The sequence below is a fragment of the Poecile atricapillus genome, chromosome 3 (genome assembly GCF_030490865.1).
Source record: "Poecile atricapillus isolate bPoeAtr1 chromosome 3, bPoeAtr1.hap1, whole genome shotgun sequence".
NCBI lineage: Eukaryota > Metazoa > Chordata > Aves > Passeriformes > Paridae > Poecile > Poecile atricapillus.
The window spans coordinates 56406342-56432588 of NC_081251.1; the positions used below are offsets into that span (position 1 = coordinate 56406342).

Sequence of the window (26247 nt, forward strand, 5' to 3'; positions counted from 1 at the left end):
TTCAGGGATATGTAAAAGTCATTAACTGACCTTTGCAATCACATAAGTTTGGCTGCTCATCTGGTACTCATAATAAAACCTTAGGAAGGTAAAATAATCTGAAGTGATTTAACATAAACAGATATTCTGTGTGTATTCTGTATTTATTTGCTCACATGCACCAGAAGGTGCTTTTGTGTTTTTACACGAGCGATTGAACAATTCTTTTTATCGAGGGTGTTTGCATGGATAAAAGGAATTGTCCCATTACGAGATTTTTGCTGTACTTGAAATATTTGTGCTGCTATCCCAGGTGAGCTCTGCATTCAATTAGAGCCGAAGCTAAGAACCAAATGTCCATGTTGCTCTGAACATTCAGACTGTTAGCTCCACTGAAGCACAGTTTAACTTGATTGATACTTGGATTTTAAAGCAAATAAGGACTAACTTTTGCCCGTGGCAAAATATCTTTGAAGTTTCATGCCTGTGCCGGGGCTGGATTAGCTAAGTGATAGCACTGGGGCTGGGACTGTGACCCTGTTGTGCTTGGCAGGTTGTGATAAATGGGGGAATCTTTCTTAACCTCGTGGCCAAAACATTCCAGGATCAGGTTGGGGAGACAGGAGAGAAGGGAGGAGAGTCGAAAGATGCAGGAGATTTGGCATGTTGAGCAGGAGACAAAGGACACTTGCTCACTTGTCTGGAATAGGGGAGAATATGCAGACTCTTGTGGGAGAAATGGCTGCAGATGCGTTGAAAATATGCTTTGTTGTAACTCCTGGGTATTGCCCTGGGTACATGAAATTCATCCATCACTATGAAGCTGTCTCTTTATTTTTGTTTTGGATGCTTTGAGAGTTTAGGGAATCTTGGTTGTTATATTTTCCTAAACTAAAGGGTTTTTTTTTTCTTTAATACTTGAGATGGGTATATAAAACCATCCAAAATAAATTGGAAGAATTCCTTTTTCCAAGTAATTGCCTGCTGGCTAAAGAATTTACTGGACGACATTAAATATAAACAAAATGGTATGAATTTGGAAAAACAAGCCCCAACAAAATTAATTGATTGCTTCTGGAAAGCTAGTTCAACTATTTTCTATATAAAGCACCTTTAAAATTAAAACATACTTTGAAATATTTTTAAATTATGCATTTTAATATAGCAGTATTAATAATTAAAAAAATGAAAATCTCTTTGGATATACTAAAGATCTATAGTGAGATATTACCAGTCAAATTTTCAAACCTGAAAAAGAGACAAAATTGGCCTACATGTGAGCTGAAATATGATCTGTCAAATGGTTCTTTCTTGGAGCAGTGTTTTATGAGCTATATTGCCTCTGATGTTGTCCCCCTTGGCTAATAATGAAAAATATATTATTAGCTGATAGTTTGACATTTATTTACATACCTTATGCTGTAAATAGAGCTATTCTGGCTAGTGCTTCAAACTACAGCATAATACAAGTGACAACACCAAAATTAAATATTCTTAATGTGATTTCTAATCGTGGCTGTTGTTACTAGTATACTACCAAATTCATGCTGTATTCCTGTGTATAGATACTATCAATACTTTATCCTTTTATGATTAATTTCCCTGAATGACATTTTAACCATACAATATTAACAGGGTTTTTAATGAATGTTGTAAATGTTCGTTAATATTTGAATAATCAAATCTAGTTTGATTAGTATAAATCATAGTATAAAAAGTAGTCTCACTACATGGCAGTTTGCTTCTGTGGTGCTTACTAGCATATATACTAACTATAGTGCAATTATGTGCAGTATATTTTCCTACGTATTTAGTTGAAAGAATTTTACTGTGGTTTGCCTTTGCTAACTTTACCCCTAAAAAAAAAAAAAAAGAAAAAGAAAAAGGGAGACTCATTCCCTAGCAGCATTTTCTTCAGTTTTGCTGACATGTTCCAAAGGCACTGAAAATTAAAGTAACCATAAACAAAGTAGATTTGGTTCCCTGATGGTGATACAAATGCATATGAATAGATCTTTAGTTTATATCCAATGTTTGTGGGATTTTACGCTTCAGCATTGTGTGTCCTTTTATCTGACCTCTAACAAATTATTTTTTCACCAGTTGGATAACATCTGGGCGACAAAAAACTGATTATTTCATTTTCACCATCAAGTAGTTGGAACAACAAATAATCTTTTGCATCCTTACTATGAGAGGAATAGGTTGCTGAAGTTCTTAGTTATTTGATACAGTTTAAAATTGTTACAACAGCTGCTAGAAATTGTTGCTAAAATTCTAAACAAATTAGCGTCAGTAATGTGGGAGAACAGAAATGTATGAAGCTAGGAAAAAGCACAGCTGTTCACTGTAAGTGTACAGGAGATTTAATTGGTAATTTTCTGGGTAGACTATGATGTGCTCTTGTTTATTACCTTCTACTTTTTTCAAAAGTTTTGAACATGCTTTTTAAAAATAATTTTAGATTAGTCATTTGTATACACTTTAATCAGGTGGTTTTAATTGGAATGGCCTCAGTCCATTGTGAAAAAAATACCAGTGTTGTACAATTAGCTGATGACTTCAGCTTGGGCTGTTTTCACAGACCAAATTATTTGTTCATGATCGGATTCATAGATACTATCTGTGGAAAAATCAGATATTTATAGCTGAATACCTTTGATCTACTACCAGGAGAAAAGCTATCTAAAAGAATAGCAGAAGAGTTTTTATTGCTGGGGCTTTATGGTGGTTTTTTTTTTTAGTTTTACTTTATTTTAGTACTGTTTTAACATAGTTCCCATCTTCCACAATGCCTACAGGACTCTGCCAGCTGTTAATAGGTAGGCAGGTGCTGGGCTAAAATCATGTTCATATTACCTGCTCATATTACCGTGTTCATCTCCTTCCAACCTGTCTTATTGCTCTGTCCACCTGTTGCTTCTTGGCATTAATTGAGCCTCCTGTCCTACAAAGGCATATTCAGACTTACCTTCATTATTCTGAATTGTTGCATTGACAGTAAACGTCCAAGCCACCAAAATCCGATTTAGGCCTAAGCTTAAATCTCTGTGGGCTTGTCTCAAGCTTGACAACCCCTCTGCTCAGGGAATGCCCTTTGCTGGAGGAGTGAATACAGCATCACCTCAGGCAGCTGTGCAGAATTTGCCCACACAGAATTTGGCAGAACTGAATCTCACTCTGCAGTCATTACAGTTGGTCACAAAGAGCCTGTTTGCATTCTCAGGTTTCCGTACACGTACTCAGCATAAACATACTCTTGCCTTTCAAGCTTGTAAAGGAGTACAGTGAATAACTGGTATTTTTAATGACAAAAATTATCAACATTTAGATAATGAAGATGCCAGATGTTCTTAATTATCTGTGAATAATGGTCAGTTAAGTTTTCTCATCTTTCTGGTACTCGACGTCACAACAGTCAGTTGAATATGGTTGTCTCTCTTGAGAGATGAAGAAGGATCCAAAAAACACAGAAGTGTCTTGAGTCCTTCTTACTAGCTGTGCACTAAGAAGTGTACTGAACATCTGCAGTAGTTTCTCTTCCTTTCTGAAGGATGTGTGCAACATTACCTCTGATTCTGTATGACATATGTGTGATGGACAGGTCACACAGGGTGGATTATGCTGGCAGACACTACAGGTAATAACTGGTCTCCTACCATTACATCTGGCTTATACAGCTTGGGTAAGACCAAAAGTGAAGAAAAGTTGGCTGAAAAGTATCTGAGCAAAATTGGCACCAGTGAACAAGCGGCTAAACTTGGAAGAGCTTGTAGGAAGAGCTTACTCTGTTGTCTGGAATAATTCAAACCTCAACCAAGGAACTTATTTTGGATTGCAAATAAATCAAGTTGTCATGTAGCTGAATCCATATACAATGTTTTCAGTGTGTCCAAACTATTCCATCCCATTCTGTCAGACCATGATCTGAGTCAGGTATTCATTCATTCTTAAACAGATTGTACTTCTATGAAGACTTTAGTGCTTGAAAACTAATTAGTACAAAGGTCACATCAAGTAAGGGTATTGTGAACACATTAGAGCTGTTTTCCTTTTCCTGAGGTTTTTGAATATAGTTCAAAACCACAATCCTTGCCTTTAAAGTCTCTTAGCTCTGAGATGAAGAATGCAGCTGATGAGTATGCTTGTCCAAGACAGAGAGGATAGTGAAAGTGATGGTTTTTCAGACATTGCTTACTTAACACTGACCCAGCATTGGTGGGTTAGCTCTCAGTGGAGCTAAGAAACATAACCAAGAAAAAGGCACATTTTCTGAGGGCTGATCTCCTTTAACATTAGCACATGGCAATACGTATATTAAAAACACAGAAGACAAACAGAAAGTACAAGGAGAGTAAAAGAAATGCTTTGCTAAATCAAAATATTTTACATGTATGTATTTCATCATCTGTAGTGAGGATGAGTATTTGGTTATTTAATAGATGTAGGATTGTGTTTTCTACTGCACTGGGGTATCAATATGCTTCTTGGTAAAAACCAGGATGGTGAAGAACAGAAAGGAAGAGATGATCGACAAGGCCATTTGTTTGAATTTCATCTAAGTGAGGGATGGAAACGTTGTGACAAGTGTTCTTTGATCTCAAGGGGAAAGACAGATTATTTTCTGATGAGGCAAACGAGTCAGGAGAGAAGTTGTTCTTTGTTCCTGCAGGGAGGGGGGTCAGCATGTAAGCTCTTAAACGAAAGAAGGGGAAGCTGGATTCCAATGAGACACCAGCATTGTCAGAACAGAGAAGTGCCTTGGGGCAGAGATACTTGACTTGTGGTGGAGAAGTCTGCATCAGCAGTAGAAATACACTGTACTGTTCCTCATACGAATTGGTTTCCACATGAAAAGAAAACAGCATGTTTTATTATGCTTTATGGCACAGTACTATAGGCCCTTAACAAAATAGCTTGAAGTATTTGCATGATCTATTTGCAACATGGCCAAGTTAACACAGCCATAGGAACATTAACTTTTGAACTTCCTGACTTTCAATGCTTTAAATTTCAGCTTCAAAGTTTACTCTTTTTTTCTTTGCATTTGTTGGCCCTCGTTGGTTTTGAAAAGCAGAAGGAAAGAAAATAAGTTCAAGTTTTCTGAGGAGGCTCTGAATTTTATGCATATAACAGGAGATGACTTGGTATTCCTTTGAGTATTAAATGATATCTCCAGAGCAGTTCTGATACACCTAGTTTGCTTACAGTATTTCTGTGGAGCTGAAGAATCACAAGATGAAACTGAGAAAGCAATGCACATCATAGCTGTTTTCCTGTATTTCAGTATGTTTTTTCCTGAAAATAGATCAATGATCTAGGAATGCCGATATTTAAAAAGCAAACACTTAAAAAAAATGGTGCAATTGCAACAAAACTGGAGGAGATTATGGGAGCATAACTGAGGTAAGAACAGTAAGCATTTTTCCATCTCTAGATTAAGAATGGTGTCTTCTAGCTGATAGCCAGTTTGGAGGTACCACGAGGACACCAAGGGTAAACTTGCAGATTCAGCTTCAGTGAGATGCAGTGCTGATTTGAAAAGGCAAAAAAAAGCCAAAGGTTTGGGTTGGAGTGGGCATTTCTTAAGAGATGGTGCAGGGGGAAGGAAGAGAGCTAGGAAAATAACATGAGAGAAAGAAAAAGAAAGGAGAATAACCAGTGTTAGTGCTTTAGTATTTTTTTCCTGAATCTGAATTTTTTGATAAATGAGCTCCAGGCTGGTGGAGTTTCCAAACCTTTGGCCCTTGGAACATCTGAATGGGGAGCTAATGCCTTCCTTCCTTCTTCTTTTCCCTTCTTTTCCCTTCCCTTTTTTCTTTCTTTTTCTTTCTCAAAGGGAGCCAGGCCCATCCCCCCAGCTGCAGGGAAAAAGTGTTCTGTGAGCTCCGAGCTATTAGGTAACCCAGCCTGAAACAAAAAGTGCCATTGTAGTGTGGCATTTGCCCTGCCTGACCCACCAGTTAAGGGAAGGCAAATTTCCTTCTTTCATTGTACACAAACAAACAAAAAGAAAAAAGAATGCCAGTTTTTCCCACAGTGCATGCATAAATGATTTTCGAAATGTAGAAGTTAGTGCTTTACAGGTTCCAATTGCTTAAATTATGACTTGACTGTTACACCCTCTGATATTTTTAGTGCACTTGTGCCAAAGGCAATTTAAAATGTGTTTTAAAAATGTTTGCAGGTATAAAAGATTTTAAAGACGCTTAGAGTTCTGAACTGTGTGAACCCATTAGTCATGTTGCAAAAACAAACACGTAGGAAGCCCTTCCACTAGCAAGAAATTACCAAGGAAGGAATGTTTAGTCCCCAATGATAGCATATGAAGAAGAAAATTAAGGAGGTAAAGTCTCAGATTTTGTCAATTCATGTCACCTTTATGATACCTTTATTCTCTAAAACCTCTCTATAGAAATAGAGTTTTATACGGGATATAGCTTTCTGATTTATGTTTTACAAAGGGTAGTGTCAATGGTAAGACTGCAGTGTGCCCAAAAGAAACGATAATTATAGTCTCACTGGAAGTATGAAAAAGGCATTTACATGGATTGATTAAATTCCCATTAACTTCAATGTGTATGTAATGTGCACACCAGCAAGAGCTCTAGTGTGTCACTGCTCATCATTCCAGCCTGGTGAAATAAGACCTAAAGGAAATGCAATGCCTCTTTGCAGCTCTTTGGGTTGTGCATGGACTGGTTCCTGGTTTGTCCACACTGTTATTGGCAGCAATTTGTACAGAAAATCCAAAACAATGTGAAAGTCATGAAGATTGTCATTTCAAGAAGTGGAAGAATTTAAGATTATTGTGTGCTTTTAAAGCCATAACTCCTTAAAATTATCAAGTTCAGTGGCTGGTTCAAAGGAGCTGAGGCTCTAAAACATGCAACTTCCATGTGAGACATCTCTCTCCGTTGTTATAATCAGTGCCACCAACAAAGAGGATTTAATGAAGGACGTCATAAGACACACAGGCTTTGTCCCTCTCTCTTTTGCAGCACCATTCCATTTCCTCAGTGTTTCCCAACCACCTGCATTTCAGCAGGTAAGTGGAGAGTAGAAGCCATTAGTCACAGGTAATTTGGTGTAATTCCCTTCTGTCTGAAATGGATGACTACTCTAGGACCAGTGAAATACATCTGTATCTTTTTGTTAGATGTAAAGGAAGCCTTATGTGACAAGCCTAGGCTGATTTAGATGCCTGAACTATAGGTATTTAATACTAAACACATCCCTTCTGTATTAGTTTTCCTTGCAAGTTAGGTGTCCATCTCACAGCGGTGCAGACCAGAGTTACTACTGTACTACTCTGGCAAGAGGGAGGAGAGGCAGGAATGATGCATTTCATCGAGGGAAAAATCTGTCTCAGGAAAGGTTTGCATGGGAAACAGAAGTGATGGCTGAACAGCAGTGACTTTCCTTGTTCCCATCCCTTGCTCTCACCCCTTAGAGGCACAGAAACATATCTGTTGTCTTTGAATATGAAGTCTCCTCTACAGTGCTACATAAAATGCAAAGGTCAGCATTGGCAGTCTGCTTTCATACTCAAAACTTCCAAATAATTTTCACTTTACTTTTATTTTTTTTTAAAAAAGTCTTTTCAAGCCTCAACCTTGTTTTGATTAGAGTTGTCAATTGTAGTTGGCAGTATAATGATTTCATTACTAAGAAAACAGAAGAGACCATCGAATAGGTTTAAGTAAGTGAAATCCTTATGAGATTTATGGAAGTTTGGCAGAATAGTAAATTACTGTGAAAAAATCAGAATTTGGGATTATTTAGAATTCTTTTCAGATGTTTGATTTTGCAGAAGCTTCACTGAGATTTGGTTGAAGCTTCACTGAACATACAGAGTTGCAGTATTATTTGAATTCAGTCATCAAAAAACTGCTTAATTTTCAATAATTTTTGTTGTGTGTGTTTTTTTTTTTAATTAAATAAAAAGCATGTATATTTTCTGCCTGGCTACAATTTGAGACTAAATCCCAACACTATCTGTAAGCAAGCCTTTGCCCCGTTATTTTTAGTCAAGCAAATGATATTATGTGTTTTGTGGTACCAATGACATCATGGCAGCAAAGGAAATCTTTGGTAAATGATCTATACAAAGGCATTGTAAAGTCAGTCTCTGCTAAGATTTTTGTTGTCAAGGTAGTTATAAAACTCCATGTAAAATCTATGAAAGTCAGTTTTTAGACTATCATGTCTAAAAAACATTTGAAGAGAACTACTTTTCTTTACTATTCATTCTCATTGCAGTCTCACTAATATCCTGAGTCATATTCTTTCTTCTACCTGATATTTCCATCAAATTGTTCTCCTGCCTGTGCCATCCTCTCCTGGAGCTGTTCTGCAGACACAGTCCTTTCCCTAGACAGCAAGCAGAGATGGGTCAGCTTTCTCCAGAGTAATTTGCTGCAGGGAGTCATCCAGGCAGTAGAAATGCACTTGCTCTGCTCATACTCCAGAGCAATCACACAGGCAGAGCAAGCACAAAGATGTGCTTTGAGGTTGTCTTTGGGTCTGCAAAAAGTACTTTTCATTCTTCTCTCCTTGATGTTAGAGTCTCCACAGTTCTACCATGCACAGCTACTTCCTCCAAGCCCAAAGCATTGCAAGCTGTCCTCAACACTGTTGCAACCCTACTGATTTAAGAGGAATCCTCAAGGCCATAATTGGTCAGTAGATGAGGGAACTCAGCAGATTCATTGCCAGAATAATTTAGTGCTGATGTGGCAAGATTTTTCAGCTGTAAGTGTTAGAAGGGATTTCTCACCTGTGTTGCATTATGAGTTTAATACCACCAGTGTGTGTGTGTGAGAACACCTCATGGAGCAGGACCATTTCATGGTTTAACATTTAGTGTAATGGGGTCCAATAAAATCATGTTAAAAGATGTTAATGTTGCGAAGAAAAACATCAGAAGCAAGGAAATGCCAGAATTAATATGGCCTGTGGAAATTCAGCCTCTTACGCATTATGGTGCAGATCTTATTACCTGACATCCTAGGCTTTCCAGGGGGTTTCTCTTTTTTTTCAGTGAATGCATAGTTAGATTTTTCTTTTCATGTTCCTCACTCTATCTTGGTTAAACGTGAAGCATTCAAAGCTCAATTAATATAAAATCCTTCATCATGTAAATATTTATCATATTACACTTCTTTGCTGCCTAATAAATGTATCTCTTTTTCACTGTGACTTCAAATTATCAGACACTTTGAACAGTGTTCATATTTGAATTCTGATGAACCAAGTCAGAGGTGAAGGTTGAAATTGTATATAACTATGATTATTTTTAACAAAAGTTTAAGCAAAATGGGACTTTCATGTTTTTACATAAATGTAACATTTATACACAGTCTCCTAAGTTCAAAGTGTAGTTTCCCACCTTGGATCCTTTTAGGATTAGGTCTTCAGTACAGCTGCAGTAAGCAGAACTAGTCCATTGCTCTGGGCAGACTGGTCACTAATGACTTTTTTAATGAGTTTCACAGGTATCTGATGAAGCTTAGGCTTGTGTTTGTGGTGTTAGTCCCAAAGCTAGAAGAGAGGGGAACAAACTGTGGTGTTCTGTCTCAGCCAGTCCCAGTATTCTTCTACTGTCCACATCACACCCCTACATCTGTCATGTTCTTTTCACTTGGCTTCTGCTCTCCTCTAGTTTTGCCACTGTGGAAATCCCACTCTTCTTTTGTCCCCTGATTTCTGTTCTCTTTCCTTGTTGTATTTTTTCTGGTTTTCCTCCCTTCATTTGAGTCTACAGAGTTGTTTTTTTCTTTGAGGGTACTGCCTGGGTACCCTGTACCCCGGGCACTGCACAGTGGGAGATGGAACTGACAAAGCAAGGGGGGACAGTTTTGATAATGTCAAATTTCCTGATGTCATGGGGTTCTCCTGGCACTCAGAAGTAATCCTAAGGTGCGTTCAGCACCGGCATCTTTGAGATGGAGAGTATTCAATGCAGATAAGGTCTTCAGAAATTCAGGAGCCAGACTGCAAGAGGACTTCACCAACAGTGTGACAACAGGCCTTTTAGAATCCTACAGACTGAAATAAATGTGGGCACTATTTCACAGAAATTATAATTCCTGGGTATTGGTAACTCTCCCCCTCCCCTTTCAGTTTTGGGATTTTGCCTCCAGTTTTCAGGCACTGAAGCCAATCAGCAGCAAAATGACATGACATTCAAAACATGAGCACAACAGCCTGTTCTCACAAATATTTGTATTTAAAAGTTTTTAGCTGAAACTTTTCAAACATTTTGTAGCAGGCAACCAGAGTAGAAAAGTTCAGTGCATTTCAACAGCATTCAAACTGAAACTGGAATCTTACCCTTGTGAATGATTCTCAACATGCATTTAACTAAAATGGTGAGAAAACCTGTGTAAACAGAGAGGGGGGAAAAGGAAAACAGAGCAGGAGTAAAGAAAAAGATTCTTTTTATAGCATTTAACACATGAGAATGTAAATAAATGTGGTGTTAGTGAAAGTTAATTATTTTGAAAACAGTCAGCAAGGCAGATTAAGAGGTAAAACAGTGCAGCTGAAGACAAAGGAAACAATATTTAGTCTTTGATCATACATTTTCACAGTGATTTTCTGTTCACCTTCAAGGGTGGCATAATTTTATGAATAACAGAATTTGTTTTGCTACTTGAGTAGCCTTAAAGAGAAATGTTGTTCATTCCATATGGCCACTTGAAAGAAAATCCCATGCCTCTTTGTCCTTTAAGAAATAACATTTTTATTTATCAAATCTCTTTTCTCAAAGAGGGACCCTAAAGATACACAATGAAGTTTACATTTAGTCTCAGAGGAAGAGACAAATCTATACTCTGTGCTTCTGGACATTTCTTCAGATAATGATCATAGATGAACTGCATCATCTATATGCCAACCAGCAAACCAGAAATATTCTTCTTAAAGTATTTTAAAGTATTTTGCTTTTATTGCAATATTCTTAAATAAAAAGTACTCACTTTTTTCCTCTCCAAGTTTGTTTCATCACACAGGAAGTGAGTCACTTTGATACAATTGGTCGGTGGCTTTTCTTCTGTGACCTTTCAACTTTTATCAAAATTTTTCAGTTGGGTTTTTTGTTGGTGGTTTTTTGTTGTTTTTTTTAATGTTTAATATTAATTTAATGTTAAATGTTAATTTATATGGGTAAACCATGATCTTTCAGATATTTTGATTGCTTTGTAATGCCGGTCAAAACAAAATGCAGTAGTAGTGTGAGCTGTGGTAGGAAAACTCATCTGTGAGTATCCAACTACTGCATCTCACATCCCTGGCCAGGAAAACCAAGGGTCTTAATATATTCTGTATATTAAAAGTGCTCAGATTATGCTAATGTGTGCTGGCTTCTGTAGTAGTTGCCCACCACAGGACATGCCATCACTTTGCAAAATCTGGGTGTTGGCAGATCTGGGTGACAGGCTCTCTAGTAGCTGGTTCAACTGGTTAAAAGTGGTTGAGCTTTCCTGACCTGGGGAGTGAGATCTGAGCCCCAGTGCAAATGTGACAAACAGTGCTACTGGTGGCAACCACAGAACAGCAAAGAAATTGGAAGGGAATGTATGAATGCCAGTAATGTTAAAAGCAAGGAGATAGCAAAAATATGCTGAAGGGACATGGAAAAAGCAGCTCTGCTACTGTTTATACTATATAGGTAGTAGACATATACTTATTTTTCTAACTAATTTTAATTCTGTATTTAATTAATTATGTATTTAATTTAATTATGTGTTATTGTATTTTATAGCTCTAACTAAATTACATTTTCAATAAGTTTAAATTGTGTTTTATATGGGAAATGAATTATTTTTTTCTAGTCAAATCCTCTGTAACTCAGTTGAGACAAACTGCTCCTGAATAATGCACACAAAGGCATTTTTCATGGTAGATGGTCGTGTGCTTATAAATCTAAAGCATTTTATTGTATTTCAGATGTTACGCTACTTTAAAAACAATGTGGTTAACATAAAACTATAGCAATGATGTTTGCACCTGAATGTTTATGAAATAGTGCCTGTCAAGTTTGGGTTTGTGTGAGCCCTGACTGTGTCTCATGCTCTGTGAGTGGCTCATCTCTATGAGTGACATTGCATGGCATTCAGCTGAGGGATTTTACATATATATATAATATTTAGTATTAGTCTAATCCTTTTTTTCTGTTGGGCCTGGTGAGTGTTTTGTCATTTGTCAATAACTTCAATAGAAGTGAGTCAAAGTCACAATTTTATTTCCTCTGAAATACTTTTAAAGTAGCAAAATAGTGTAGGAGAGTTTCTTGATGCAAGGTATCCTGAAACTCATCGTTGAACTTACTGGTTGTAAAGGGAATGTATTTTTTATTGTGTCTCACACCAAGTGAGCCCCAGTGAGTGATATTTCTAGGTGGCTTTAAAACTGGAGCTTTGAAACCTCCCACAGAGCCCTGGATTTTGCATTAGCAAGCTAGTGAGTAAAATGTTTTTTCCTCTGCTGAAAATGCAAGTAATTTAGATTACCAGAAGGTACAATTAAATTTTTGCTGGAAATCATGAAGATCCCAAGGAGATACCAAGTCTGCAAGAGAACAGTTTTATATATATATTTTTTTTACAGTGATGGATTTTACGACCTCCAATCAGTCTACAGCATTGTGGAGATCAAATTGGAAGCTAACATTCCTTTGACGTACTTATATACTTTAAATATGACTGAAAACAGTGCATGTGTTCATTGATGCAATAGGAAAATACAGTTAACATACAGTTAGCAGATTCACAAAATTAAAAATACCATATGAATTATTTAACTAACGGGGCGCTTTGCCCCAGAACCTGGTGTTTATTATTTTGAGCTTTAGCAGGAAACAGAAGCAGTATCAGTTTGGGAAACGTTTCTTGGCCAAGCTGAGAACAGTATGGCTTTCTCATTTCAAAGTGGGGAACCTGGTTCTTTGGTTCCTTTGTTCCTGGTTAAGACTACTCCCCAAGCTATTTTAGCCGAACATTTTACCTACTAATGGAGCCTGGGGAAGTGCAGTTGGCAGCTGTTCACGGGATAATAATGAAACACACTGTTTAGTACTGCAAACCGCTGCTGTAAAGTGCGGGAAATATTTTATAGAGATCACGGTGAGCAGAGCAGGACCCGCTTTAAAGTTCTGCTGTAAGTGCGTGAACGGGGAGCAACAGGAAGTTGTGTTTCAAGTGAGAGTAACCAGCACTGCTTTGCTTTTGCAGGTAAAGAAGCCGTGTCCAGAGTCCGATGGTTCAGAGCCGCAGAATCCCAGGTATGGTACTGGGGAGCCGACACCGACTGGCTGTGGCATGGTGGTGGAGAGCGAGGCTGAGCTGTGCTGTGGATTTGTAGCATCAGAGCCCCAGAGTCACATTTTGCAAAGAATGAGTGGTTGGATCAGTTGTAATGGTTTTCACTCTGGAAAAGGTTTTTTTTTCCCTTTTCCCAGTCAAAGATGCAGCCTAGGGGCTGGGTTGTTGAGTTTAGATGATGCCGTAACACTGAACTGTCACCTTCAATTAAATTGTCACCTTCAATTAAAAAAAAAAATCCTAACTATTAAATAGTGTAGGGAAACCTTTGTGATCAGACCTCATTTTCTTCAGTTATCCATTTTCTGCATAGCTGAGTCTTGCAGTTTATTGAAAATATGGTTTATTTCCAGTGTGAAAAACTAATTATTTATTTGGGAAAACTTGCCCTTATCAAAAATTCTTATGTTTTCACATGTGAAAAGCATTTTGTGTTCGTCAGCTGGGAAGAAGCCATACACTCATTTCCAGCATAGTATTTTGTAATTTCATGTACGTGGGGAAAAGGTAAATGGATTTAACTTCTATGTTTCACACATGTATGTATGTGTATGGATAATTTTGAGCAGGTGAAGTAGTAGCTGTTTTAGATGCACATCTTCCTGGTGGTTAGTAAACTGGTGGATAGCTGTCTTCAATTTTTAGTGAGTGCTTTTTGTCTTTGTCTTGCTTCTGTATAGAAAACTATTTCAGTGTCATAAAAACTCAGAAGCTTTTATTGTAAGGGGAGAGCCACAAAATAAACCTGACATTTCACTAACGTTGTCACTGAAAACTCAGAAAAGTTAAATAATTCAAGGTTTGCCCCCCCAAACCCATCCTTATCTAGATCCTAGCTATGTTCCTTAATTATTGCAGCAGGATCCTCTCGGGGTCAGCTGCATTATCGTTATCTGGTTGTTATCGTTATCTGTGTCTTGAGCTGCACTGTGCACCATCTGAATTTCTTTGATTAACTTATGTCTGTTATTAATATGTTTTTTCATTTAGTTTGCTAAGAACTGAAAAGGGAAAAGAGAGTTCTCTTGTCCAAGTATACTTTCAGTGTAGTCAGTAGCAGTTTTTACCTGGACTTCAGTGGAAACATGTTTTGCCCTTCAGTACTTGTAACTTCCAAATGAAAAAATTATCTGCTGTGCTGCTGCTTTGGATTAAAATTTATTATAAAGGTCAAATTCTTTCTGAGTATTTTGACACCACAGAGAATCCCAACTTAGCATAACACTCATATACAAGTGTGTAGTTTTAAGTGTCATGATTGCCCAAATGAAACTATTGTATCTCAGCCTTTGAAAACAATGAATTCCAGTCTGATGTAATTTCATAAATGTGTGATAAAAACAAACTGCAACAAACCTGAGGACCCAGAGTGCGATGTACTGTTACTATCTTTGCACATCAGGAAATTTCTTACAACCTGTATTTAAATTCTTCGTGCTGAGTCTGAGGAGTAAGATACTTTTTGTTTTTCTCCTGAAAACATGCAAGAGAACTCATGTTGCAAATAGTCAATCAGGTAGTTTCATTTTTTGAAGCGCATTTTAAAACAGAAACACTTTTCATTTTGAGCTCTGCAGCCTCAGTTGGAGAGTTAACAGTGTTGAAATTAGTGTTCCTAGCCTGAGCATATGCAATGCTGTGTATACGGCCTGAAGTGGGATTTTTTGGTTGCGATATGACTTTTGGTCTTGGAGAGGAATCTCTTACAGAACTCAGTCTGGAACAGCGCTAGAGGGCTCTGTGTGGCACATCACACTTTAAAGCCTGGAGCAAGGTAATTCTTCTCTAAACAAGGCTTAAGTGAAAACACTGCACATAAAATGAAACATCAGCATAAAAATGAATGCTGGAGACACACAGCCTTACAGAATAGCTCCTGGCTTGGGACCTAAGGCCAATATCATTCATTTATTTAGCTAGCTTTATAGTCTGTTAGTTTTGGATTTGAAACTATTACAATAAATGCAGATGGAAAGTGTTTTTACAGTAGGGAAGTAATTAAATTGGGTGTGGGAACTTTGTCAGGAGAATTTTTGGAGTGACATGTGTGTATCAGCAGATTCTTTGTCTTGCTTGGCCTGGGTTTGTCTTTTAGAAAGAAACATTCAAACTGCAGATGTGACTACTAAATTTTTTTAAGGGATGTACTAACCTATGCAGCATATAAAAAATGCTTTTCAGAAGTGACCAGCTATATACAGTAAAAATCAACCTTGCCAGCATTTATTTAAAGTGATTGTTGTCTTAACAAACAGGTAAATTGCACAGAAGAAGAGGGATCTGTAGTTATGAATTAAAGTTATGGTGAATAGCACAAAAGGAAACATATGATTCTTCAATGTCACTGACAGACATTTTGATTCACAAACAACATTGTTTTACAAATTCTGTCATAGTTTCTTGGGAGTTTCTTTTTATCAGATCCCTTTGAAGGGGTTGTGAATACTTCCTTTTATACCTAGGTGATAGCATTGTACCTTACAGTGGTGGTATTCTGGCTGTACCAATATTATTACTTCATAATTCTATAGTAAAATGTAGTAAAAATTATATTCACCCTGCAAGCCTGGGTAGTTGTCCAGTCATGCAAAATGCTTTATTGGAGTGTTGGTGTGTGACAGAGAGGCAGTGAATACTTGGGACTTGCCAGCTGTTCCACCACAAGCCTGGAGCAGGCAGGAGCAGCGTGGTGGACAACTCTGACATTCTGGTCTTGTATCAAGTTCACTAGCAAGGTTAGGGAGAGAAGTTCCTGAGTTCAGAGCCTACAAACATGCATTGCTCTTAATTTTCATACATGACAGGTATCTTCAAAATGTTATCAATCCCCAGTGTGCTGAACAGCTCCTACGTGAAATTTAATGTCATACAAGAATTGCTGAAGTCTAGTGCAGTGCTTGAAAGTTAACTTGTTTGCACTTACTAACAACCTTCCTTCTTACTTAAATAAGAAAAAAGCCATTTTAATTCTAATAAAGTAGAATTTTGTTGCTCTAAAACCTGTAGGCTACACTTAAAACCTCATACCATGTGACCTGTGGAAATGCTAGAAAATGTGTGATTCTGAAGTCTGGTAAAATGATAAATAAGAAGTCCCAGGTTCCTACTCACACCCAGCAACAGCATGTTCTATTTGGCCACACATCCCAGGGCAGCATCTTTCTTTGAGATAGCAGTCTGCTTGATGAATGCATCTCTCCTACCCCCAAATTCTCCTTCTCATACCACCAGGACTGCCAGTGATTCCACTGTAAGACCAAAATCATGTCAGGAACTGAGGTAGGAGAGCAATTATTGTTTTTTCTGGGCTATAAAATGAAATAGGGAGGAAAGAACTGAAGTGAGGAAGAAGAAGTCACTGCAAATGGAAATTCAGCAGGGTCTTCTACTGCTTCCTTAAAGTTCACTGATTATAGGAAAAAAAAATCACATTCTTTTTACCATCTGGAGAGGATGGAAGACTGCAGCAGGATGAAGAGATTTTTCTGACAGTTTTAACAGTTTCTTTTTTTCCTGCAAGGATAAAGGAAAATGGCTGAATATTTCACATACCTTCCCTCTTTAAACTATGATATTTATGTTGTGATGAAGCTATCTATAGGAAGAAAGGGAAATCTTGAAGGTTTTGATGAGTAGTTCTGTAAGTTAGGGATAAAAGCTAGCTGACAAATCAATTTAGGATTACTTAGGATACACAGTGTCAAAAATGCATTACTTGTGTATTTGCTGAAGGGCAATCTTTCTATTAGTAGGTTAAAATTAAGCCCTGTAGAGCAAGAAACCCTCCATTTTATTTCATGATTTTTACTACAAACCTGTGGATCCAATATTTCCAGTAATATCCATTCTTCCTGACTTTTCCTTTACATACTTTCTGAAAAAAATTCTAAAGGTAAAAGAAAAGGAAATGGAGCTAGTCTTAAATAAATCCTCCTGTTTAAAACTTTATCAGATGCTGTAAGAAGAGTGTAAGTCAGGGGAACTACAGTTACTTCATTGATACCAGTTAGATGGGGTTCATCCCTAGGTGTTACCAAACTACAAATTCACTGGTGATGATCACTGGTAAATATTGAATCATATGCACAGATCAAGTTGCCAGATAAAGCAGTTATCCAAAAAAGCACACAGAGATTTTTTATGTGTTTAAAAAGGCCTCCAATATTTCAACTTAATATGGGGTTCAGTGGGGTTCTTAGCATAGATTGCAGCTGTTCATCAGATGATTGCTGTTCTGTTCTTCAACACCCACACTTCCATGTGCACAACAAAGTAAGATTTAAAAGATAAGAATTCCTGTTTCTGTTTCATCTTAAAAGTCTCTCTTAAAACTTTTGAATGAGAAGTAAGCTTTCACATTTTCTCACTGGTCCCATTTTGATACCTACTCATGGTTTTTCATTGGTCAGGATACAGAGTGCACATACACATGCAGAGACAATTAGTCATTAATGCATTCACAAGTAAATAAATGGTACTGCCTGTCAGTGAGAGCTGCCACAGTTTTCTGATTCACTTCACTTGACCAAAGTTTGTTTCCTCTGCTGTTTTGGCACACTGTTGTGGATGCAATGTTCACTATGTTCACTGTATTTGAGCTATGTAATACTGCATGTATACTTTACCAAACAGTGTTTCCATGACCATTCATACACTTAAAAAAAATAAAAATAAAAGTAACATGTATCTTCTGTATCTTATTCCAGACAACTAGATCATCATGTTTCATTCTCATCAGTTTCAATGATGAATATATATATATGTATATATATATATATATATATATATATATATATATATATACTATAATACACCTGAGATGTCTTCCACTAATTCCCTCAACAAGACCATAATAGTCTTATCTCGGAATGATCACGGTGATGGTTCATTCTTTCAGTCAGGCATTGGCTGGCCCATATTTACCAGATCTAATACTGTAACTCCTGAGCCCAAATCCAAGCTTTGCAGGCATCTGGTAGATTCTGTGATGAAGCTTTCATGCCTTTTCCATGACTTTGGAAACAGTTATCCATCTGCATACACGTTCCTAGTAGAGTAGAATCAGCAGTACTTTCCCGTTCATTTGCAGTTCAAGAGATGGACAGCGTTATCATTGCATAGTAAAGAGGAGTTTGCAATTGAGCTGCTGAGCAAGAAAAGCCAGCAATAGCTATTGAAATTGTGATTAAAGTTTCAGGAATTATAACAGAAAAAATAAATAGTATTGGTTGTGCAGTAAAAATGAGCAAACCAGTCTAACTGGCTTCTATATGTGTTGTTTAAACACATTATGCTCCCTAATTTTCTTCTCATCCATATCTTAGAAGCTTTTTAGAAGGTCAGGGTGTGTTGTCTTGTGAACCATATGTAGTTTATCTTGACCAGAGGATAATGCTTTCCTGAGTCAGAAGTGTAGCTCCCCTATATCCCATACTGAATAATCTGTAGATCATAATGACGTGATAAATGGGCTTCATTTGAGGAAATGAGTTATTGAGAGGACTCTGATTTAGTCTTTGAAGGTGAGATTTCTCTCATCCTGAAGTAGACATGTAAGGTAGACACTTCTGAAATGCCATTCATTTGAACTTCTTTCTAATGACACTTTACTGTATCCCTCTTCTGGGAAACCATGCAGACTCCACCAACAATCACCTCTTACTGAACTGATTCATCGTAAGACCAACTAGACATGCAGTATGACCAAAGGCAATGAAAATATTTATTTCAATTTTACAGATTCACCATTTCTGCAAAACTGATCAATTCCAGAAGACAATACCTGCAAATATAAGATTAATCTTTAGCCAGGAAAAAAGACTTTTTGACTGGCTTCTGGTATCCTTTGGGCTTGGGGCAGACTATAAGGAGGAACAGACACAGTGAAACAAATTTTCTATGAAAAGACAGAATAATTAAATTGAAAGATTGTCACAAGTAATTTTGGGGACTGGAAGAAAAACTAGTCAGCAAGAAGGATGGTATATGCCAGAGTATAGCATTCATGTTAATGAGGCCACTACAGTTACAAGCACTTTACCTAAGAGAAATGTTTGGCAGGATCAAGCCCAAACTACTCAGTCAAGACAGTGACTGACAAAAAACATACAACAATTTTCCAATTTTAAACTAACTACATTGTGGAATAAGATTTCTCATAAAGACTACATTCTGGGACACACAGACTTAGCTTGCAGAGAATGTTTTATACAAATCTGGTACTTATTAAAGTTTTGGTGCACTCATTTAGTCTGCATGCCACTTAGGCAGTTGGAATCAATCAAAGTAACATGGCTGGGAGATGATGCTTCACATAAGTGTAACTAAGTGACATACAGCAACCATGACAATTGCACTACAATTCCTACAAGAAGTAGTGCCTTGCTATGTGAATTTTATTTTCAGGTGTGTAGCTTTCAGGCAATGAAAGTCTCTCCTTTTTTTAGATCAGTGTGTGTGGTATCTCTCTGCCTTCTGAACACTGATGTTCTCATTCTTTGATTTTAGAAATTCAGTCTTCTGATTACCCAAGGCCTATTGAAGCTGGTCACTGTCTGCCCATCAGTTTTTGTTGGCTCTGGATCAAGCCCCCAAAGAGTTCTAAAAATATATATGATATGTTTACTGAAATTACAATAATCTATTTAGAGTGCAAATACATGGTAACTGGTGACATCACAGGGAAGTATTTTAATGGTTTGTATTAACAGATCCCCATGGCTTATAACAATAAAAGTAATTTATTTTTTATATTTCATGTCTGTTAAAAATTCCTGGGGTTTTTTGTTAATACTGGGCATAACATACTTGCTGTGATATTAATAATTTATCCCTGTGATCCAAAGCCAGATCATGTCACTGTTAAGACTTCCATTAACCTGAGTTGATGATGAGTGAGACTTTGGAATGAATGAAAGCAATAAAACCTAAGTTTTGAACAATTTTTTTTTTTTTTTTTTTTATCACCACATTGAAAAAAATGGATAAACAAGAATTGTTAGTAGAAGAGTTAGTGGAAGTAATCTGGAGATTTTGGAGATCAAAGTGCCGTGTTATTTTTGAGTTTGCTAAAGAGAGCAGGATTTATGGAGTAATTAATGTATCCATCAAACTTTTGTAATTGTTGAATATGCAGGAATATCTTAGATAAGGTAAATACTTGTTTTGAATGAAAGAAGATAACCTAGGATTACACCTACAAATGTTTTTGCTTAATCCAGTAGTCTCTTAGAGCCTTATCCTAAAATTTTAACTGGATTTTGAGCCATAAAATAACAGTATTTGTTCTTCTTACATGTTCAGCACATGTAATCACAATGAGAAGGAGCTCTGTTTCTTTCTCCTGTGGTCTGTTTTTTGCTCTGTCATATCACATTACAGCAGTACACGGAACTAATTCAGACACCGTTCCAGCTTCTTTGACCTCTTGTATACTCTAAATATATTTTAGCATTGGTGAGCCTGAATAGTAGAAGTATTTGATTCCAGCTACTTTGCACTTCAAATATTGCTGAAAAAATTCTGAGAAGAATGTAAACAGTAAAAAGAAAATGGCCATTGAGATCCAAATCACCTGTTCTGAGATTGGTTTGTTATTTATGTAAATCACATTTCCCCTCAAATATATTTAAGTGTAATTTCTTGGCTAGATGTTTCACATTTTAAATGTGGTCAGTCAGTCCTATGTACTCAGTAAGCATTTAACTAGCACCATGCGACTGCATGCTTTTATTGTGCTGTGCTCATATTTAACATACCAGAATTCACCTCTTTACCATTCTACTTGGCTCTGATCAGTCATTATAGAAAAAGTAGAAAGTAGAAAATAAAAATAGAATTGTCATAGTTTATGCCTATAAACCACCACACAACTTCACCCTCCACACACCCACCCAGTGGAATAGGGAGAAGAATCAAAAGTAAAACTTGTAGCTTGAGATAAAACTGTGTAATAATTGAAGCAAAGTAAAATATCTACTCATAGTAAATAATAATGATTATAAGAAGAAAAAAAAAAAAGAAGTACAAAAAAGTGATGCAAAATAGAATTTCTCACTGTTTGCTGATTAATGTCAGACCCCATCCCAGACCCCAGATAATCTCCGTTTCTGGGTAACTCCTCCAGTTCATAAGCTGGGCATGATATTCCATGATGTGGAATATCCCTTTGGCCCATTCATTCAGGTCACCTGTCCCAGCTATGCTCCCTCCAAGCCTTTTCTGCATACCTCCTCACTGGCAGAGCATGAGACCCAAAAGAAAAAGGTCCCTGACTTAGGATAAACAGGACTTACCAAAACAAAAACATTCTCATGCTGAATCCAAAACAGCACTGTGACAGCTACTGAGAATAAATTAACTCTATCGCAGCAAAGGACAAGAATGAACAAAAAATATCTGGATAAAAAGAGAACTCATGCAAATAAGGTAAGACCACATGTAAATAAGGTAATTGCAAGTTTGCTTTCCTTTTTTCTACCATGTACATCTTCCACAAATTACACAAATGCGTGTTAAGCCTGCTGTAATATTTTAGGCTTTGCCTCCCCTGCTTATGTTAAGATGGTGTTATCAGAGAGCAGTTCTGTACCTCAGCTCCCTCCACACACAGCTTAGTCTGAGCACTAGTCAGTGTTGTTCTCCTCTGGGAACAAAGTCAGAGGATCCAGATGACGAGGAGGGAAAGAGGCTCCTCCATAAGCAGCATCTGGCTCTTTGGCAGATTTGTCAAGCACTTCTGCTAATGGGTTTGGATTTGCCCAGGGGTCTTTTATGTGGTTACATTGCAGATGGTCTGGCTGTTCTATCTTCTCCTTTTGAACACTTTTATTTAAAAAAAAACCAAAATTGATAAGCTTCTTTATGGGTCTCACAAGATGCCTGTGCAGGCTCCTTTCTGCTAGTCATCGCAAAGCTTTCCATATATCTAAACGTGTGCCTTGACTTTTGTTGGCAATTCTGGACTTAGTTCTCCAGTTTAGCTGCCAAGTGATATAATTTACCGTGATCTGAGTTTGTATTATTGTCAAATTTCTTTGGGAATTTCTTAATGTCATTTGTAGAGCAGAAGTAACTTTACCTCCCCTTAAAGCATGAAATGTACTTGCCTTCCACTAGCCATCCACCTTTGAAAACATAAGTTTAAATCTGTTTTTGGTTAAACATGAAAATTAGCACGATGGTCTCAATCTAATTCATAGGGGATTTGTGTCTGCCATTTAAGAGAGGCCCAGGACTGAAGCAGCAAGTCTCTGGGAAGGTATGTTTGGCAGACCTATGGAGAAAGGCATATGCAGTGCCCAAATAAATAAAGCAATTCCACGGATCAACTTTTTAACAGAATTATTTATTGTGTGGCATGAGTGCAGAAGAGGGCAGAGAGGGAGAACATCCTGTTTGGTGAATTCCGTTTAAGTTCTGTTTCAGTTTACAACTAAATCTCTGTCACTTTAATTTTTAAGGGTTTTGGGATTTTATTTGCTTTTCAGTGTAGAAATAATTGGCAGGTGACTAGACATAAGATCATGTTTTATTCCTATGTTATTTCAGGCTTATGTCTTATTTTTCTTCTAATTATGTAGATTAAATTAAATAGAAAATAAACCCCTGTGCTCTCAAAGTTGTAGTGCTTTTCACGACTTTCTCAAAATAGTACCAGAGAAGCACATTCATCCCTCTTAGCATTTCATTATTATACCATGTTTCCCAACAGCAATATTTTAACATTAGCTGAGAAGCAAGAATAAATGTATTATAAAAAGCAATCATGTTGTTATGAACATCCCGCACCCCGCCTTTTCTCACAAATCAGGATTTTGGGGAACCAGTGGGGAACCTGTGCTAAATGCAGTAAAGTTGCAATCTTGCATCTGCAATGTGGATGTGGGTGGACATAAAAACCAATGGCGCAGTAGGGCTTGTTCCCCGCTACCTTGTTTTTCCCTCAGTACTTGGACAGAATGGATATTTAATGATTTTAAAAGGCTAAGCATTATGTCAGAAGTCCTGGTGAGATCCAGCCATTCGGTGTGAGCTGTGTTTTGACCAGAGGGAGATACAAAGGAGGGTAACCAGCAGAAAGGCTGGTTCCCAGGGCTGCTGTGTATGTGCTGGGCCAGTGAGGGCTGGAGTGCTGGCTCTGCTCCTGTGGCTCTGGCCAGGCAGGCAGGGATGCCCTGGCCTGGGGGTTGGGTTATCAGCATAGAGGCTGAGCTGGAAATGGAGGTGTTACAGATTTGCAGCTGCTACCTGCCCCTTCTTGTGGCCCAAGGGGATAATTCAGGGGAGGGGAACTGTGCCCCAGAGTTCTCAGCGGCACGTATTTATTAACTCTTAGAAAAATCACCTACTTCATCCCAAATGAAAAAGGTGTGTATGCTTTAAGTTTCAAATTATAAAATAACTTGGGGAAATCAAACAGTGAAGCAAAATGAAGTGTAGTCATTTTATATCAGTTGTAACGAACAGCTAGAATCAGTGGATTTATCAGAGCATCATTCTCTCTCTTGCTCAGAAAAATGGAATTTGTTTTGAGTATAATCAGTAATGCAAAGTTCTTATAGATTCTTCCAGGCAATAAGGTCATCCTGGGAAAAATGACAAGGGATGTGTGCAGCACACCTAGTGGACCTTGCCATCCCAAATGTGCCCAGCTACACCTTACAGTGATCAGATGCTGGAGCAGTTAAGGCATCAGGCAGTCAGCAAGTTGTATATATTTTGTTTTATATTCTAAACCAAACTCATTGTTGGGACTGCTAGTAGAGAACAGAAATAATTGCTTTTGACACAAACTGTTTTGGAGCCAAATATAATGTGCTCCACATGAGGTAAACTACAGAATATTTGTCTTGGGAGCCAAGATTCAGATCAGATTTAACTTATAACGGGAACTTCACTGTTAAAAGTGAGATGTGTTAATGTTTCCCACGTTAAGACTGCTTGCCAGTAACTCTCTGTATATTGTATTTACCAAGAGAAGTTTCAGAATGTTTGCATTAAAATATGACTAGAGCCTGAAAGCTACAAGTTTTTGGCAACTCCTGTATTCTGCCTAGTCTGTCATCATAAGTCATCCTTTCTGGAAGCTGATGAAGTTCTTGTAAGGCCCCTGTACTAGTGGCTAAAGAAATTGCATTGAAATGGGGTATGGTCACTCTTAATACAGCACACCTGAAAGAGCTTCTTCTTCTTCTTCTTCTTCTTTTGCTTTGGACATTCCCTGGTGAAGAAGAACCATGTTACAATAAATAGTTTGAAACATAACAGGCATCTCAATTTAGGATGAGTCAGACACAACCCACCCGTTGCTCTTTTTTTAATGAAAATATGAGTTCACTGTTACATCGTGCCTTCCAGGCTGAACTGAAGCCAACAACAAAATTCAGAGCCTTTTATCCCTGATTTTCCAATTTCATACTTGCTTAAATACTGTCTAACATGAATACAATTGACATTATTATATTTAAATTCATAATGTTTTCACTGCAGTAAGCAGTGTCATTTTGAAGGCTGTATTTTACAAAGGGCAGATTAGCAATAATACCAATGGTAATTGGCAGAGCTGATCCTCTCCACACTCCTCTGTGTATATGAGAAACAATCTTTGTTGCACAAATCAGACTCAAAACCACCAAAGAAAGACTGTGAGATCCTTCAGTCACTGGGTTTGTTGCCTGTTCCATATGTCCAACCAGGTCACCTCTCAGAGACAGAGAAGGGACTCTGAAATTTCCAGCAGATTTTTCAGATGTGACTCTGAGCAGTTGTTCTGCAGAAGCTGTGGCATAGAGGGGGGAAGGCCACAGGCTTGCTGTTTGCATTCCAGCCATCTCCACAGAAGTGTTTGTTATTTGTTTATGACACAGCACATCATGTTGTCAGAACCACAGCATCTGCAAGTGCCTGTCACATCTGGAAGCGATCAGAAGCTGTTGGGTGAAGTACTCTTTGAAAATGTGGCCCTGTGATCCAAAGACTTGCATTTAGATTTTATGTATCTGTAAGCTGGTAGTTTATATTTCATGTAAGTTGGATACTTGACAGCTCCCCGTGGAACTGTGCTGTTATTATCACTTTTGATTTACTTCAATAATCACATAAGGACTTCAGAACCTGCTTTAATATTTTGTTTTGTTTGTTTGTTTGCTTGTGGATTTGTTGTTTGTATTTTGTTAAGTAGCAGGTGCCTGTGTACCTTTATGTGCTTTCTGTTCACATGTCCAGGCTTGGGATGGGCTGGTCTCTACGTGGAGTAAAAGAATTGAGCACTCAGCCCCTCTTTCTGCTATTCCTTCAGTCCCTAGTCCTTGACACTCACTAGTTCAGATGTTCTCTCTCCTGGAGTCGTTTCTCCTGGAACCAACTGCCTTTTTCCTTGAGAAGATGGGAATTATCTGTTCAGACACCCTGTTACCTCTTTCGGGATACTTCCTCCAGTGAATGGAGTGTAAACCCTGAGCTAAAATTGCATCCCATCAACTGTGGCTGTCACATTAGGATAGCCCAGAAAAGAGATCCCAAAGGCTGGGATCCAGCTGGCCAGAAGGTATTGTTCTGCATAGCTTTGCCTTTTGTGTGTGCATCAGTCTATTGTATCAGAATGGAACAGTTTCCTATATGACATTATCATTTGCTTTCATCAACTCAAACCAATTATAAACTTCAGAGTGGAGAGATGATGTGGAAGAGGAGCATATGGAAAAAAAGCACCTCCCATTACTTACTTTTTCAGTGTCAGCCTGCCCATTTCCCTACTCTGAATCTGTGTTCTGTAATTGAACAATCTCCTGAGCGTGGAGAGGGTGAGCTGGAAGTCTGTGCTGAGGTAAATAACTCAGTATGTTCCACTTCTCCTGATTTGTCTTGATTTTTATTTATTTATTTATTTCAATCCTTGTTGGCTTTGGACAAGTCGGCTACATGTTCAACAGGAGAATCAAGA

At 37.7% G+C, this 26247-nt stretch overlaps 1 protein-coding gene across 21 annotated transcripts in view; it reads left to right on the forward strand.

Moving 5' to 3' along the window:
* EYA4 (EYA transcriptional coactivator and phosphatase 4) overlaps positions 1 to 26247 on the forward strand; it is a 140413-nt gene that overhangs the window by 61197 nt on the left and 52969 nt on the right. For 20 of the 21 annotated variants that reach the window (XM_058835091.1, XM_058835102.1, XM_058835106.1 and 17 more), the window contains one exon: positions 13215 to 13264. The exons of the other annotated variant lie outside the window; for it this stretch is intronic. In XM_058835091.1, coding sequence (XP_058691074.1) covers positions 13215 to 13264 — 50 coding nt within the window. The remainder of the gene's footprint in view (positions 1 to 13214; positions 13265 to 26247) is intronic. 21 annotated transcript variants of the gene reach the window in all.